Source organism: Mobula birostris, chromosome 8 (genome assembly GCF_030028105.1).
Source record: "Mobula birostris isolate sMobBir1 chromosome 8, sMobBir1.hap1, whole genome shotgun sequence".
Classification (NCBI taxonomy): domain Eukaryota; kingdom Metazoa; phylum Chordata; class Chondrichthyes; order Myliobatiformes; family Myliobatidae; genus Mobula; species Mobula birostris.
The window spans coordinates 93,858,283-93,876,798 of NC_092377.1; the positions used below are offsets into that span (position 1 = coordinate 93,858,283).

Sequence of the window (18,516 nt, forward strand, 5' to 3'; positions counted from 1 at the left end):
CTGACATTTCAACACAAAAACACTTGTGTATTTTAGTTGGATTTTTAAATGATAGGACAAAGGAAATCGTAATTGGATTTCTAGGTTTAATTCTGGTGCAAGAGGCTACAGGAGAAAACATATTCAATTTGATTGACGAGGAATCAAGATGTGGCCAGAGTCTTGCAAACTGCGTTGGTTTTGCATCGGATGGTGCATCAAACATGGTTGGGTGCAACAACTCCATGTGGTCTAGACTAAAAGATGTGTCTCCTTTCTGTGTACAACTCAAATGTATCTGTCATTCGCTGGCACTGTGCATTCAATATGCAGTATCCAAGCTACCATCAAATATTGGATTTTTGCTGTCAGAAATACCCAATTTAGAGTGATGAACACAGCTACAGAATTTGAGCTAACCCGAACTGTCCCCCTACCCTTTGAAAAGCCTTCATCTACTCGGTGGCTTGTGCATGGAAAGGTCATGTTTAATATTTTGATGAACTGGGAAGAGCTAAAGGCTTATTTCACTTCTGCTGAACTAGCCCAATCAAAGTTTGATACAAAATTCAAAGCAAGACTCCTAAAGGAAATGTTGTCAGACTACAAAAACTACTTGTTCTTTGAGTTTGCAACACCTGTTGTGCAGGAATTTGAAAGACTGAACAGCCTTTTTCAGCAAACCAAAGCTGAACCTCATGAACTGTACCAACAAATATTCTTACACCAGAAGAGTCTTCAGAACAGACTGTATGATGCCAAAAGACAGAAAAAAAAATTCATGAAGTTGATTTTGGTATCAAATTCTTAACAGCATGTAATAAGTTCCTACAGCAGAACAACAGTGCTGAGGCCCATCTAGAAATAAAAAATGTCAAAGAAAGATGTATGTCTACGCTAGAAGCTCTCAGTCGTTACATGTTGACCTCTGTCAGCGAGAAAGACATTTGAAATTTTATCAAAACTGAGCCCTGCGGTAATTTTAAATCAAGTTTCAAGGCCCATGTTTTCTGAGTTACCCTTTATACACCTTGCAGGAAACAACGTCAGCACTATTAAAAAACAATACAGAAAAATGCCTTTTGTGGATTGGAAAGAAGAAGCTCCATGTAAGAAAGACGGACTCCCTACAGACACTGAACAGTTTTGGCTTGGTGTACTTCACCATCAGGCATATAAAGAGGTTGCCACCTTTGCCCTTACTTGCCTAATAACCCCTGTCAGCAATGCTATAGTTGAGAGGATATTTTCTCTTGTATCCTCCGTTAAAAGGAAGGCAAGAAACAGAATGCAGCTGAATCTTCTTGATGCTATTGTGAGAATCAGGGCAGAACTATTGCTTTCAAGCAAATGTTGCAAAGACTTCACTGCATCTCCAGAAACGCTAAAAAAAAAATTCACATCCGACAAGGTTTATGCTGAATGTTCCACTCATTCCAGTGAAGAGGATGACCTGGATCTGGAGCTTTTCATGTGATGTGAGTATGAAAATATATTGAAATTTGTTTGGCTTTTTTTCGTGTGTTTTTTCTAGTATTGTTTGGCTTTACATTAAAATTTCAATCTGGCAATCCTGCTGGAATGCAAGAGACTTCAGAATAGTGGCTACAGCCCAGTGTGTTGCAAGCATAGTCCACTCCACCATGCAACCACCTACACAAGGAACTGCCTCAAGAATGTGGCATTCGTCACCAAGAAACAACACCGTCCAGATAATGCTCTCTTCTCACTGTACCACCAACCAGGGGGTACAGAAACCAAAGTCCAACAACCCCAGGTTCAGGGACAGCCATTTTCTTCCAACCATCAGGTTCTTGAAGAGATCTACAACACCCTAAATCCCACCTCAGCAATGGAACACTGTAGACCACCTCGTGAACTACTACCACCGACTTGTCTATCTTTTTCCCGCAGCGCGGTCTTGTTTTGGCCACGCCCTGCCTCCCACCAACTTTTGTATAAATTTATTTTCTGTGCGTTGCTCGAAGCTGCGTGCCGGTGTTGCTACAAACTTCTGATTGCTCCTCCCCGTACTGGAGCAGGTAATTCCCACCGGGCTGCCTGGCAGGATGTTTGCCATGCGCAGACGTCAGCCCGAAGTACAGCAAGTGGGGCTGGACAAAGGGCATTGCTCCACGTCACTCTACGGAGATTTTTATACAGTTCCTGCTTAACTGTGGATAGTTGCTCCTCCAGTTTGTCTTAGGTCGAGCAGATTTTAATAGAAGTAAACTTGCGAACTAAGTCGGCCGGGCCACATCGGCGAGCGCTGGGGGGCCGGGGTCGCCGAGCAACGGGGGCTCGCCATGACGCAGGTCAGCAGCGAGGAGTTCGGCGCGCTGCCCGATGGCAGGCGTGTGCGCCGCTTCCTGCTGCGGTCCGACTCGGTGTCGCTCCGCGTTCAGACGTTCGGCGCCATAGTGACGGGCCTGGAGACCAAGGACCGGCGTGGCCATGCTGCGGACCTCATCCTGGGCTTCGACACCCTCGAAGGTGGGCCCCACCAAAGTCCCCCCCCCTCCGACCACTATTGGCATTACTCTGAGGGGTGGGGTCTTTTTGTTACCCAGCAACCCTTTATATATGGGTCTTGCACTCACCTCATACTGTCCCTATTCTCCAGAGTTGTTGACCATTGTTGATCCACCGTTGCCAAGAGCAACGTGATGGAGATGCTTTCATCTCTAGCACCTTCTCCAGGTCACGTGAAATAAAGCACCACTAGATCATAAGACCTAGTAGCAGAATTAGGACGTTCGGCCCATTGAGGCTGCTTCTCCATTCCATCGTGACTGGTTTATTTGCTATCTCAACCTCATTCATCTGCCTTCTTCCCATAACTTTCAGCACCCTTACTAATCAAGAGCCTATCAACCTCCGCTTTAAATATACTGAACAATTTGGCTGGCACAGCAATCTGTGGTAATGAATTCCACAGATAAAGAAATTTCTCTTCATCTGTTTTCTAAAGGGATGCCCTGTTCTCCTCTGGTCCTAGATTCTCCCACTATAGGAAACACCCTCTTCACATCTAGGCCTTTCAATATTTGATAGGCTTCAATGAGATTTCTTCTCCTCCCGCGCCCCCCCCCCCAATTCTTCTAAGCTCCAGCAAGTACAAGCCAAGAGCCATCAAACACTTACATTAACCTTTTCATTCCCAGAATCATTCTTCTGAACCCCCTCTGGACCCTCTCCAGTGCCATTGCATCTTTTCTTAGATAAGGGACCAAAAACAGCTTGCAATACTCCCAAGTGCGGTCCAACTAATGCCTTATAAAACCTCAGCATTAGATCAGACAACATACACAAAATGCTGGAGGAACTCAGCAGGCCAGGCAGCATCTGTGGAAAAAAAGCACAGTCGACATTTCAGGCCAAAACCCTTCGGCAGGACTGGAGAAAAAAAAGATGAGTAGATTTAAAAGGTGGGGATGAGGGGAGAGAGAAACACAAGGTGATAGGTGAAACCAGGAGGGAAATGGTTGATGTAAAGAGCTGGGAAGTTGAATGGTGAAAAGGTACAGGGTTGGAGAAGGGGCAGTCTGGTAGAGGACAGAAGGCCACGGAAGAAAGGAAAGAGGGGAGGAGCACCAGAGGGAGGCGATAAGCAGGCAAGGAAATCACGTGGGGGGCGGGGAGGCATTACCAGAAGTTCAAGAAATTGATGTTCATGTCATCAGGTTGGAGGCTTCCTAGATGGAATATAAAGTGTTGTTCCTCCAACCTGAGTGTGGCCTCATCATGACAGTAAAGGAGGCCATGGATTGACATATGAGAATGGGAGGTGGAATTAAAATGGGTGGCTACTGGGAGATTCCACTCCTTCTGGCGGATGGAGCATAGGCGCTCGGCGAGGTGGTCTCCCAGTCTACGTTGGGTTTCACTGTTATACAGGTGGCTACACTGGGAGCAAGCCGGCTGGTGGTGTAGTGGCATCAGCACCGGACTTCAGAGCAAAGGTTCCCAAGTTCGAACCCAGCCAGCTCCCAAGTTTGAACCCAGCCAGCTCCCTTGCATGTTTTCCACCCGTGCTGGGTTGAGCGTCGAGCTAGCAACTCAGCCTCATAAAAATAAGAAAGCCTGCTAAAAAACCGCCATCATGACGGCGTCCTGATGACTCCACCCAGAGTTGAGGGCTTTCTTCTTCTTCTTCTACACCGGGAGCACTGGATACAGTATATGACTCCAAAAGATTCACAGGTGAAGTGTCGCTTCACCCTGAAGGACTGTTTGGGGCCCTGAATGGTAATGAGGGAGGAGGTATAGGGGCAGGGGTAGCACTTGTTCCGCTTGCAAGGATAAGTGCCAGGAGGGACATCAGTCAGGAGGGATGAATGGACAAGGGAGTTGCACAGGGAGTGATCCTTGCAGGAAACAGAAAGATGGGTGGGGGGAAGATGTGCTTGGTGGTGGGATCCCGTTGAAGATGGTGGAAGTTCTGGAGAATTATGTGCTGGACGCTGAGGCTGGTGGGATGGTAGACAAGAGGAACCCTATCCCTGATAGGGTGGCAGGAGGATGGGGGTAAGAGCAGAGATGCAGTTGAGGGCAGCATTGATGGTGGAAGAAGGGAAGCCTCTTTCTTTGAAAAAGGAGGACATCTCTTTCGATCTGGAACGAAAAGCCTCATCCTGACAGCAGATGCGGAGAAGTTGAGAGAAGGGGATGGCATTTTTACATGTAACGGTGGGAAGAGGTATAGTCAAGGTAGCTGTGGGAGTCGTGCGTTTATAATAGACGTCACCTCTTTACTTCATCGCTCTCCCTCCCAGTTTCATCTATCACCTTGTGTTTCTCTCCTCTTCCCCACCTTTTAAATCTACTCCTCATCTTTTTTTCTCCAGTCCTGCAAAAGAGTCTCAGCCCAAAACATCAACTGTACTTTCTTCCATAGAGGCTACCTGGCCTGCTGAGTTCCTCCAGCATTTTGAGTGTGATGCTTGGATTTCCAGCATCTGCAGATTTTCTCTTGTTTGTGCTCAGCATTACATCCTTGCTTTCATATTCTAGTCCTCTTGAAATGAATTGTAACATTGCATTTGCCTTCCTTATTTAACCTGCAAGTTATCCTTTAGGGAATCTTACACTAGGCCTCCCAAGTCCCTTTGTATCTCTGATTTTTTGAAATTGTTCCTCATTTAGAAAATAATCTGCCTTTATTCCTTCTACCAAAGAACATGTCCATACACTTCCCTACACTGTGTTCCATCTGCCACTTATTGCCCATTCTCCTACAATGTCCAAACCCTTCTGCAGATCCTTGCTCCCCCTCCATCCTCAAACTTGCCCACAAAGGCATCAATTCCATTATCTCGTTCATTGACATATAGTGTGAAAAGAAAGTGGGGAAAAACATATAACATGATTTAAGAATCCAAATCCTGAAACTCCCTCTTCAACTACACTGGTACCTTCAGTAGAAGGATTACAATAGTTCAGGGAGTCAGAGCTTTACCTTCATTAGTGGGGCAAGTGATGGTTGATATGCATGGCCTTGCAAGTGAAGCTCAAGAAAAATCTGAGTGGCTCCCATTGCTCATCTCAAAGAGCTGTGGGACACAGTAACACTTAAAAGAAGGGAGGAAGGGAGAAAAAAGTGTAACTTGTAAAGAACATAAAATTGTTATTGTCAAAAACAACAACTGTTTCATTTGCCTTTGTAGGCTACATTAACAAGCATCCCTACTTTGGGGCAGTGATTGGCCGTGTTGCCAACAGAATTGCAGAAGGGAAATTCAGCATAGATGGGAAGGATTATCAACTGCCCATTAATAATGGGCCTAATAGTATACATGGTGGCCTGAAAGGATTTGACAAGGTAAGCCTAATTTATTACCATACTGGCTGATGAAATCAGGTGGCACTGTATAGATAAGAGCTGTTAATGTTATAGGATTGGTTTTGGTGTGCTGACCTCTATCTTGTAGAGGCCAAATGCCAACTTCCTCATAGCCCCCATCTGGACTAGTAAGCTATGTGTTTTCCCGCATAGCTGTTAAGAAGATTCAAGTGAAGCAGTGTAACTGGACAGAACTGGTTCTTGTGTGCGAAAGGAAGAAAGGCATGTAGGAGATGTGGGACAGTTAGGAAAAGAAAATTCAAGACAACCCATAAATAAAGGGGCCAACAATAAAATGTGCCGCAGATCTGAGTGTGGAATCCAGATATTCAAGTTCAAGTTCACTGTCGTTCAACCATAAATGTGTGTGCAGCTAAACAAAACATCATTGCTCTGGAGTCCAAGGTGCAAAACACAGAACAGATATCACAAAATTATATTATCACATGTATGTTTCAATGAGATTACCTCATTCTTCTAAATTCAAGAATGTAGATGTGGTTATCTTAACCTTTCGCTATACAGCAAAGTCTGTCTTCTCAAGAATCAATGTGGTAAAATTTCACTGCACTCACTATTGTAAGCATGGTCTTTCCTTTTGGGTATTTGGGACAAATCTTTAAGAACAAAAAGTAATTTGGGAAATCACCAGGATTTATTTGGGACACCATGCCACTTAATTAGGACAGGAGACTGTTGCCATACAGATTCTAACCAGTGTCAGTCATACGAACTTGTGTGGCTGTTAGATGTTACACTGTGCATAAAGTGAACAGTTTTTAAATAGTGTCAGTTGCTTGTGTTTGTGTTCAAAAACAGTGATTTTTGACACTGATTTTTTGTCGATAATGATTTTGTTGGTGAGAAATAAGCAGTAAGACAATTCCAAACAATCTTGCTTACTGTGATTTCAAGCATTCAGGCTTGGGGATGCCAGATACGGCTGAGAGTGAAAATGAAACTATTTCACTACTTCAACAAGTTAGGACCCGCAAAGAACTTGAGGGCATCAACAATCAATTTAAATGTTAACACTGAAAGTGAAGATGTGGAGGATGCAATCGCCGATAGCATTGTATGAAGGCAGTCCATTACCTGCTCTAGGTGTCTCCGCTGATTTTGTCAATTGTGTACACTGGATGAATTTCTAATTTAAAAATTAGGAATTATTACACAATTTTATGGTACTGTAGTACTGTTAGTAGTGTTCTAATTTGTTCTGTATTACATTTAAATATGTAATTTGTTACTCAGTGTGTCTTTTTTTTAATCACAAACGAGAAATCTGCCGATGCTGGAGTAATACACAGAAAATGCTGGAGGAATTTAGCAGGCCAACCAGCATCTATGGAAAAGAGTAAAGACATTTAGGGCCAAGACAATTCATCAGGATTGATGAAGGGCCTTGGCCTAAAACGTTGACTTTTTACTCTTTTCCATAGATTCTGCCTGGCCTGCTGAGGTCCTCCAGCATTTTGTGTGCAGTACTTGTCTTTTTTTCCTGTTTTAACTATTTCCATGAAACTTCAGCTAATTGGGCCAAAGTGTACTGGTCCCGATGTACAGTAGATTTCAGTTAATTGGGTTACATCAGGAATAGCTTAAAAAGGTTTAAAAACAACAAAATACAATTTAACTGAGTAACAAATTATGTATTTGAATGAAATTCAGGACAAATTTGAACACTACCCAAACTAATACCGTACTATAGAACTGTGTATTAGTTCCTGATAGTTATCGATGGAGGAATTCATTCAGTGTACACTGATATGTTCTTTTGATTGATTGTAAATGCCCTGATTAACCGATGGCCCAATTAACCGATGGCCCAATTAACCAGAATCCTCTGTGTGTGTGTGTATGACTCTAAATATACCACCAACCCTGGCCCCACCATTCTGTGCAAAAACAAACTTGCCCTCATCCATCTCCTTTGAACTTACCTCTGCTTATTCCAAATTAGAGCATCTGTTGTCTCATATCAATAAATTGAATTATGCCTGATACTGAGGAAAAATGTATGATATTCCTGACATTTAATTTGCTTACTGTACTGACTTAGAGCAAAAAGCATTTCCTACATCCATAAGTTTTACTCCCATTAATGTCCTGGATCTCTCCAGGAGTTCAGTAAGCTGAGCATATATGGGTTTGCATATAAATTAGCAGTTGGTTCCCTTAAACGAACACAAGAAGATAGGAGATAACCATAAGATATAGGGGCAGAATTAGGCCATTCAGCGCATTGAGTCTGCTCTGTCATTTCATCATGGCTGATCCAATTTTCCTCTCAGCCTCAATCTCCTGCCTTCTCCCTGTATCTCTTCATGTCCTGCCCAATCAAGAATCTATCAACCTGTGCCTTAAATATACATGAAGACTTGGCCTCCACAGCTGCCTGTGGCAAAGAGTTCCATAGATTCACCACTCTGGCTAAAGAAATTCCGCTTCATCTCTGTTCTAAAAGGATGCCCCTCTATTCTGAGGCTGTGTTCTCTGGTCTTGGGACTCTTCCACTATAAGAAACAAACTTTCCACATCCCCTCCATCAAAGCCTTTCACCATTTGATAGGTTTCAATAAGGACACCCCTCAATTTTCTGAATTCTAGTGAACAAAGGCTGAGAGCCAACAAGCGCTCTTTATTTGACAAGCTGTTCAACCCTGGAATCATTTTTGTGAACCTCCTTTGAACCCTCTCCAGTTTCAGCATATCCTTTCTAGAATGAGGCTCCAAAACTTCTCACAATACTCCAAGTGAGGCATCACCAGTACTTTATAAAATTTCAACATTACATCTTGCTTTTATACTCTAGTCCCCATGAAATGAATGCTAACATCGCATTTACCTTCCCCACCACAGACACAACCTCAAAATTAACCTTTAGGGAATCCTGCAAAAGGACTCCTAAGCCCCTTTGCGCTTCAGTATTTTGTACTTTCTCTGCATTTAGAAAATACTCAATCCTTTCATTTCTTTTACTGAAGTGCATGACCATACATTTCCCGACACTGTATTCCATCTGCCATTTCTTTGCCCATTTTCCTAATCTGTCTAAGTCCTTCTGTAGCCTCTCTATTCCTTAAAACTGCCTGAACCTCCACCTATCTTCATATTGTCGGCAAACTTTGCAACAAACCCATCAATTCCATCATCCAAATCATTGATATATTATGATGAAATGCATTGAGAGGTCGGTCATGGCTAGAATGCACCCCTGCCTCAGCAAGGATCTGGACCCACTGCAATTTGCCTTTCGCCACAAAAGATGGCAGACACCACCTCAATGGCTCCTCACACAGCTTTGGATTACTTGGATAATACAAACACCTATGTAAGGATGCTATTCGTTGACCTTCGCTCAGCGTTTAACACCATCAATCCTACAGTCCTGATCAATAAGCTACAGAACCTGGGCCTCTGTCCCTCCCTCTTCAATTGGATCCTCAACTTCATAATCAGAAGACCACAATCTGTGCAGATTGGTGATAGTATCTCCTTGCTGACGATCAACACTGGCACACCTCAAGCGTGAGTGCTTAGCCCACTGCTGTACTCCCTCTATACCCATGACTGTGTGTGGCTAAGTGTAGCTCAAATACCATGTGTACATTTGTTGGTGATATAACCATTGTTGGTAGAGTCTCAGATGAAGATGAGAGGGTGCACAGGAGTGAGATACACCAGCTCTTTGAGTGGTGTCGCAGCAACAACCTTGCAACATCAGTAAGACGAAAGAGCTGATTGTGGACTTCACGAAGGGTAAGATAAGGAAACCTGAACCAATCCTCATAGAGGGATCAGAAGAGGAAAGAGTGAGCAAATTCAAGATCCCGGGTGTCAAGGTCTCTGAGGATCTAACCTGGTCCCAACATAGCAATGCCGCTACAAAGAAGGCAAGACAGTGGCTATATTTCATTAGGAGTTTGAGGAGATTTGGTTTGTCAACTAAAACACTCAAAAACTTCTATAGAGGTACAATGGAGAACATTTTGACAGGCTGCATCACGGGGGATGGGGGAGGGAAGCTATTGCACAGGACCGAAAAAAGTCACAGAAATTCATAAAATTAATCAGCTCCATCTTGGGTACTAGCCTCCATAGCACAAAAGAGCAAGTTGTGGACAGATGGAACAAACTCCAAGTTGTGTAGTTGAGAGTAGTACCTTAGAGACTTTTAAATCTAAACTCGATAGTTATTTCAACACACTATGTGAATAGGGGAAAGGCCTGTTCTTGTCAAAAGGTTTTTTACTGTTCTAATGTTCCTCTGTCAGGTCACCCCCCCACCCCCCCCCGCCTTTTTTTGCACTGTACTGACCTGCTACTGCCTTTAGTATTTGGGTAGTGGATTTGATTGAAGTACCCTCCTCTCCAGTTTGGCCACTGGTCAAAGCTGTTTTTCAGCGTATGGACCCGCTGCTGCCTTCTGTACTCAGGAAGTGGTTTTAATGGAGGTATGTGGTTTGAGTGAGGACAGAAGTGGCATTAGGGGATTTTAAACAGACTTGTAACTGCACTCCCATAATCCCAACTATCTCATTTTTGGCTTTCTACTTATGACATTTCCCCTCCTCCAGAAATGTTCAGTTTCACAATTATCCCTGTACTTGATGCTAAAACCATTACTTCTCCCTGCCCCCAATTACTCTCCGTTATACAGTCATTATCTTCACACCTTTATACCTCAGAAACAGATTTGAATGGATATCTTGAATAACTTGTTCAATCTTTCACAATCACATTGAGCTAGTTCTGAACTTGCCTTGCCTAAAAGGCTAAGAGTTGATTTTGATTGATTGATTTGAATTATAACAGTGTGGGAGGCTGAGGACATGGAATTAAAGTAACAAGTGACTGGAGCTTGCGGGTCAAATTCACATTCTAAGGTCATCCAGAAATGAATGGATAAACGAGCATACTTTGGTACTGTCAGCCATGCTTGACCAAACCAGTGTGAGGATGGAAGAACAAAGAGCATTTTTCAGCAGGCTTGGTATGTCTACACCTGCTGAGTATCTATATGCTTAACTGAAAAAACAACAAACCTGAAGGTAAAGAGTAGAATGGGAAGAATGTAAGTGAAAGCAAAACATTTTCAAAAATCATATGTCTGATTTGGCATCACTTGCTGCGTGAGCATTTATTGCCCATTCCTAATTGTCCTTAATAAGGTGGTGAGCTGCTGCAGTCCTTAGAGTGATCCCTAATGCCCACAGTGCAGTGGGGTATGGAGTCCCTGGATTTAGCAATGGTGCAGAAGTATCATTAACATTTCCAAGTTTTTTTAGTTCATTCCTTGGAAGGGGCTTCTCCCAATGAGAGGAAAGTTTTTTTGGTGGGGGTGGGGTGGTATGAGCAATATAGGGTGTTGCAGTTATCAGTGAAAAGTCTTGTATTAAAACATGGCCTTTCACAACTGTGGGACATTCATATGTGCATTACAGCTAATTTGCCTTTTGCCCTTCAAGTGCAAACAGGTTGTATTTCATGTGCTCACATTGGAAAGTATCACAGAAGCACAGTGGTTCCTGGAGCAATTGAGGAGAGCATCAGGGATCACAGAGAGATTGGTCCCCTCTTAGAGGTCAAAGGAGAAGGCGAATGAGGATGTGATAAGTGGCATCACATTGTTAGAATTGGGAGTAATGAAAGATACTTCAATGTATTTGGAGACTGCTGGGTGAAGTTGAGGATCTCATTGAATTTTTGGACGCAGGGGTCAAAGTAGAAGAGCAGGCACACTGTCCACAGACTGAGAACGTGGTCAGATAAACGTAGTACTCTGGGCATAGCCAGGCTACAGACTCACTGCTTCAAGGCCTCTGTTTTGATTATGACTCTGTGCTTTCTGTGTGGAATTTGTACCTTCTCCCCATTTGTGTTCTGCTGGGTGTTCTAGTTTCTTCCCATATCCCAACCATAGGCTGACAGGTTGATTGTGTGCCATAAACTTAACCCTTATTGTCAAATAGTCAAAAGGAGTTGTAGGGAATGGGAGAGAATGAGTTGTAGGAATAAAGGCAAGTAAGGGGAGGAGGAAAGTGACAGATAGATTTGGATGTGATGGGCAGAAAAGCATTTCTAACCTCCAGCATCTTCCCATCTCTAATACTCGGGGTAAATGCTGTGCTAGCATTTACAGATGATTGTAACCTCCTCCCTCCAAACACCACCGCATGTATTTGCAGTTCAGAAAGCATATGGGTGCACATGTAGGGTTACATGACAATAAGAATATAGAAACATTGGCTCGACTCTATATCGGTGCTTTATGAGAACCTATTTCTAGAATCATTTTAAAACATGCAGTGGTAGCAAGTAATAGAAATGTCAGGCCACAGTGTCTGTGGCTTTGAGTCACTCAGAAAGGTTACGTTTATAAGTGCAGTTGAACACTACACCCACCTGCAGTAACTCTGTATTTGCAAGATCGGGCTGCATTTTGACGTTGAAGGAGCGCAGTTACCAGCAAATGTGCAATAATCTCGATACCACTTTTTAATGTATCAGAGCGAACTGTATTATAACCCTCAAGTCCAACATTTGAACAAACATTTGGAGTTAGATTTGTAGTGGTGAGACTACAAAGTAGTGGGTAATTCAACCTAATCGGTCCGTAATGAGTGTTACCTCTCAAATAATCAGAAGTGGCCATCTCATATGCTCAGCATGCCCTGATATCTATTTCTTCATTTACATGTTTAAACTTTTATTAAATGTTGGCATGATCTCAAAAGTTGGAGCTGGATCAGATGGGAGTGGAGTTGAGAAAGCATTTTTCCACAGGTGGGTAATAAAAATCGGCATTTGTCCCTCCGAAAGGATATGTTTTCACTGAAGATTTCAGTAATATTGACAGATTTTTATTGACCAAGGGATATTCAACTAAGTGGAGAAACAATACAGGAAAAATATGGAAATGGCCCATAATCAATTACAATATCCAGGAATGTTTGACAGGAATATTGTATATCCCAATCTCATATTTTCTCTGCTAAGAACGTATTAGGACAGACAATGAAAAATGTAGTTTTATTTTTAACAAGAAAGGTGGTTTATAAGAAATAGGAGAGGCAGTTAGGGATGGAATTATGGAATTTTCTAATTAATTTTTCTAAGCAGGCAAATGTTTGGCTAAGTATCTTACATGTAAATGAGAGTCAAGAAGTGAAGAATCTCAAAGGACTTTAATTTGGGAGAGAAGATGGGACAAAGTCATGGAGGAACTTTAAAACAAGGGTACAACTTATAAATTTGAGGCAATAAGAAGGCCAATGCAGCTGAGTAAAGTAACAAACGCATAGGTGAGGATTTCAGCATCAGTTAATGGAGGTGCTGTGGAATAAGGTGTTGTTCTGAAAATGGAAGGAGGTTTTCTTGTATGGAAGGGATATGGAGTTGGCAGATATTTTTGTCTTAAGTATGACAACAATGTTTGATTCACTTTCAGGGAATTGCCAGGCAGAGGGGTGGAATATTTGGGTAGAGAACTCAGTTTGGTTTGTGGCAGGGATTAGGACAGTGTATAGTGTATACAGTTGGAGAATATTTCTGTTTATCCAGTATTGTGTGTCAAAACATGCACCATGAAGAAGTGGAGAGAGTGGTGCAGTAGAGTTGTGTGCTGGGCTGGAAAAAATGCCTTCATTCTGTTCTGTTAAGTTCAGAAACACTAGGGGAGCCCAGGTACTGCAAAGGAGACAGGAGCTGCAGAGAAATTATTGACAGTAAAGATAAAGGGAGACTTTAAATTGCTAATTGAAAAATAATCTCAGAGATAACAAAATACTGGAGATAATCAGCAGCACAGGCAGCATCTGGAGAATGATCAGATTCCTGCATCAGACAACATGTCTGATGTTGGGCAGAAGCACGCTAGAATCGTGGTTGAAATGACTGCATAAGAAGGATCTCTCTCCACAGATTATTCCTGTCCTGATGAATGTTTCCACAATTGCTTTTATTTCACACAAATGTCAGGACCATGCATTGAACAAGTATCTGAACAGGTACGGCCTGTACACAGCAAATCTGTTGAAATCAATCAACCCTTAACTGCCCTCTAATGGTCTGTCAAGCCACTCAATTCAAAGGGAAGTTACAGCAGAACAATGAGATACTGACCTTGCCTGAGTCACCCACATCCTGTGAATAATAAAAATTATCCACCTGTCGGTATTTGCTTACCACATCCTCTGTCAATTCATTAAAACCAGTTTCTCCTGTTAGGTGTTTTTATTCTAGTTTCATCATCATCCTTCTCCACAATAACTTAATATTTCAATGCACGGTCCTGACAGGAACGTTGATCATTCATTTGCCATGCTACCCGGCCTGCTGAGTTTCTTTTGCATTAAAGTCAACTCATTTCCCAGCGGTATATGCTGCTAGTTAAGCATGTAAGGCCACACATGAAGAAAATTCTCCTGAACACGTTTTAGAAAATGCCACAGAATAAATACCGAATACTTGAAATCTGAAATAAAAGCAATTGTGGAAATATTCATCAGGACAGGAATAATCTGTGGAGAGAGATCCTCCTTATGCAGTCATTTCAACCACAATTCTAGAGTGCCTCTGCCCAACATCGGATATGTTGTCTGATGCAGGAATCTGATCACTCTCCAGATGCTGCCTGTGCTGCTGACTATCTCCAGTATTTTGTTACCATCTCTGAAATTATTTTTCAATTAATGAGAGAGTTCAGAGGAGAACGGCTAGACTAGTTCAAGCTGACTATAAGGAAACTGTAACTCAAATAAACGTGTGTTACAACAGTAGTGTGCAGAAGAGCATCTGTGAACACACATGTCGAACCTTGTAGTGGATAGACTACAGCAGCAGAAAACCATGAACATACATTCAGTGGTCACTTTATTAGGTGTTGCTTGTACCTAATAAAGTAGCTGTTAAGTTTTGCAGTTCTCCAGCGCCAATTTGAGGAAGACTTAGAGAACAAAAGCCACCTTTTTGCCCACAAAACTGCTGTTCACTGGATGAGTTTTGTTTTTCGCGCCATTCTCTGTAGATTTTCGAGATTGTTGTGCATGAAAATATTACTCCATTTGACTTGCCAGTGGTAGTAGCAGCAAAAAGAACCACAGTATTGTGTATGGCTTTTGTTTTAGATTACTGTGAGCATATAGTGGTCACTGTCACACAAGGGATTCCGCAGATGCTAGAAGTATAGAGCAACACAAAACAGTGCTTGAGCAGCTCAGCAGGTCAGGCAGCATTTATAGAGGGAAGTGAAAAGTTGGAGCTTTGAGCCAAGACCTTTCTTCAGGACTGATGACTTGATTTTGTCAGAACCAGTCAATGCTGGTAAAAAAAAAATCAGGCAAGAGTAACGACTTAAGGAGTTTACAAAAGGAAACGGTGCATAGAATCTTGTAAATGTCTCATGATATCCCAGATTTGGACAGATATATAAAGAACAATCTGACCTTTTGGTGCAACACTGAAGAACTCAGCAGGCCAGGTACTCAGTACCCGAAACATCGACTGTTTATTCCACACCATAGATGCTGCCTGTCGTCCTGAGATTCTCGAGCATTTTGTGTGTTGCACTGGATTTCCAGCATCTGTCTTGCGTTTATGTCTTTTTGGTCATTAAACAGGTATTGCAACCCTAGAAAGTGCACAATTAGAAGTAAGTTTCCATTAAAAGCATATGCTATTGGGATATAAGATCTGACAAACCTCTACAGTGTGTACCCCAGGTGCTTCAGATTGCATGCAGAGCCTGCTACAAATTGATTTTGCACATTGACACTGTGCTGTTGCTCAGTAGATTTATGTCAGATATCACATCTTTTACCACACACAAAAACAGCATTGCAGTGGAAATACAAGATGTTGTAGATAACATACCCAAGTGCCTTCCGCCTCATTGCAAACAGGATTTGCACATGTAGGCAGATTTCATTTACAAAGCTGTATTACATTGCTTTGCAAAAAGATAGATTGCAGTGCCAAAAAAACAAATCTTCCATTTGTCGTGTGGCTGCTTCCACAGCATGAAGGGATGCTGGAATTCCTAATAGCCAATGAAATGGTTTAGAGCAGTAGTAATGGATTAATGTCAGGATCACAGCAGCTAATTTGTACATTAAAAACTCCCTCAAGGAAGGCTAAGATAACGTACAAAATGCTGGAGGAACTCAGCAGTCAGGCAGCATCTATAGAGAGAAATAAAGAGTCGCGATGAACGATTTCAGCCTGAAATGTCAGCTGTTTATTCCTCTCCTTAAATGCTGCCTGACCTACTGCAATTTGTGTGTGTTACTCTAGATTTTCAGCATTTCCAGAATCTTCTGCATTAAAAATGAAATAATAGTCATATCTGGTGTTTTGTGATGTCAGTTGAGGAATGACTATCAGCAAACCTACTGTGGAAGCTGTCATGCAACGACAGAAATTTTCAGTGCCTGTACACAAGGAAGCCATTTGGTCTGTCGTATTATGCCACCCAAAAGTGAATGTCGGGCTAATCCCATCTCTCAGCCTTTGGTCCTTAGTCCCATAATTTATGACTCTTCAGATCTACATGTAGCTGCTTTAAAGATGTGGTGAGGGCCTCCGCCTGCGTCACCTTTTCAGAATCAGAAACAACGTGTGTCGTGAAATTTGTTAACTTTGCAGCAGCATTACAGAACATGTTAAATATAGAAAAAACCTGAATTACAGTAAGTGTGTGTGTGCATTGAATAATTATATTAAATAAGTAGTGCAAAAGAAAAATAGTAAGTTCTAGTACCCCAGTCCCTGTTGAGCATAATAATTTTCATCAGCTTTATTATACTCCTATCACCAATTAGTTTAAATCTGGGCTGCCTAATTATGGTTCCATCAGCTAAAGGAACTAAGCTCTTTCTAATTACACTGCATGGGCCCTCATACTTCTGTGCCATTAAATATCCTCCGCATCTCTTTTGTGCCAATGGAAACGAGCCCGGCTTAGATAATCTCTCTCTATAACAGTAACTCTCCTGCCCAGGTAACTTCCATGTAAGTGTTCTCTGCACTCTCTTTAATGCAATCATATCCTTCCTAGCGTGGTGATCAGAATGTGTACAGGATTTTAGCTGCTGCTGAACTGTATTTTTCTCTTGTTCTAGCATGACTCTTGTAGACATTGTCTTGATCAAAATAAGAAAGGATCCCTATGTTTTTATGACCAACTTATCTTTCTGATCTACTACTTTGAAGGATTGAGGACATGATACTTCAAGATCCCTCTGTTCTTTTGCACTTATTGGTACCTGACCATTTACCTTTATCTTGTTTGCCTTGTATTACCACACATTTCTCCATACTGAATTGTGCTTGTCGCTTTCATCTTCACTGAGTGAGTTCATTGATAGTTTTGATTGTATTGTAAAACTTTGTACCATCAAAACGCTACCAAGTTTCCTACCATTGATAAGCTTCATAATTACAATTCCTGTATTTAAATCTGGATCATTTATATGTATTACAAAGAGTAAAGGGCCTTATACAACTCTAATACATGCAACCCTCCAATTACTAAAATTCTCAACAACCATTAGCCTTTGCTTTCTTGTAATCTGCAGATTTTAAGTCACCTTCCACTTTCCTTCAAATACTACTTGCTTCCTTGATTGATTTGCCATGAATGACTTTCTCAAGTGCCTCACTGAACTCCATGAAGTCTACATCAAATGTTCTAACTTTATTCACACTCATTGTTAAGTCCTCAAAAATTCAATAACATCACCAGACGTGATCACCATGCTGACAGTCCTGTCTCTGTTTTACTGCTGATGTATGCAGTCCTCAGAGATTTACTTAGCAATTGTCCTGTGACTGATGTCAGACTGAGAGACCTGTTGTTGTTCAGTCCATTCCTTTCTCCCTTTTTAAACAGTAACCTTCCATTCCTATTACACTACACCTATAGTCAAACAGCACTGGATAATTAAAGACAGAACCCGGTCTCTTCCAGCATCTGCAGATTTCCTCGTGTTTCCAGTCTATTTCCTCCCTTCTTTCATTAGTCTAGGATGCATTTTGTCCCGGCTTCATAACTTATTCACTTTTAAACTTGCTGAGCACACTAATAAATCTATTCTCTGGCTATCATTTCCAAAACATCACATTCCTCATCGATATTAATGGCTTACACATCCCTCTTCTGTAAAGACAGATGCAAAGTGTTCATTCAGAATTATATGCATGTCTTCAACTCCATAACCAAGCTGCTGTCTTGCTCCTGCCTTTATTAACTTCCTTTTCCTCCACATTTTGCTATGATCTCTGATCGTGTCACTTTCAAGTGTACCCTTACTGTGTTTCTAATTTCCTTTATAATTTCACTCCTGCACCTGCTACACCTCTGCAGGCTCCTGCTAGACAAATATTGTGGAGTGATGTTCTAACAAACTTTGCATGTTAAACTGTGTCTATCCCCAAGATCTCAATTTAGCAATTGGATGTTTCCTTTGCACCTCACAGGAGACCTGGTCACAGCAGGACTATAAGTGTTTGACATTCAGTCTGCCAGTTATCCGTCCTGGAAGTCAAGCTTTCTCAATGCTGTGGAAGGACTAAACCCAAACCTACCAAAGAACTAGACCTTCTCTAGAAGTGGGGAGTCACTGCAACATGCAAGAGGAGTTAGAGTAGTTCACGTTGATAATCCAGCTAAGGGTTAACAAATGCTGTGGCAG

General features: G+C 42.0%; 1 protein-coding gene across 1 annotated transcript in view; it reads left to right on the plus strand.

Annotated features, from left to right (window-relative positions):
- The first annotated feature begins 2,068 nt into the window (after positions 1-2,068).
- galm (galactose mutarotase) overlaps positions 2,069-18,516 on the plus strand; it is a 49,718-nt gene continuing 33,270 nt past the window's right edge. Inside the window, exons 1-2 of the mRNA XM_072265686.1 lie at positions 2,069-2,472; positions 5,646-5,800. Coding sequence (XP_072121787.1) covers positions 2,286-2,472; positions 5,646-5,800 — 342 coding nt within the window. The 5' untranslated portion in view covers positions 2,069-2,285. The remainder of the gene's footprint in view (positions 2,473-5,645; positions 5,801-18,516) is intronic.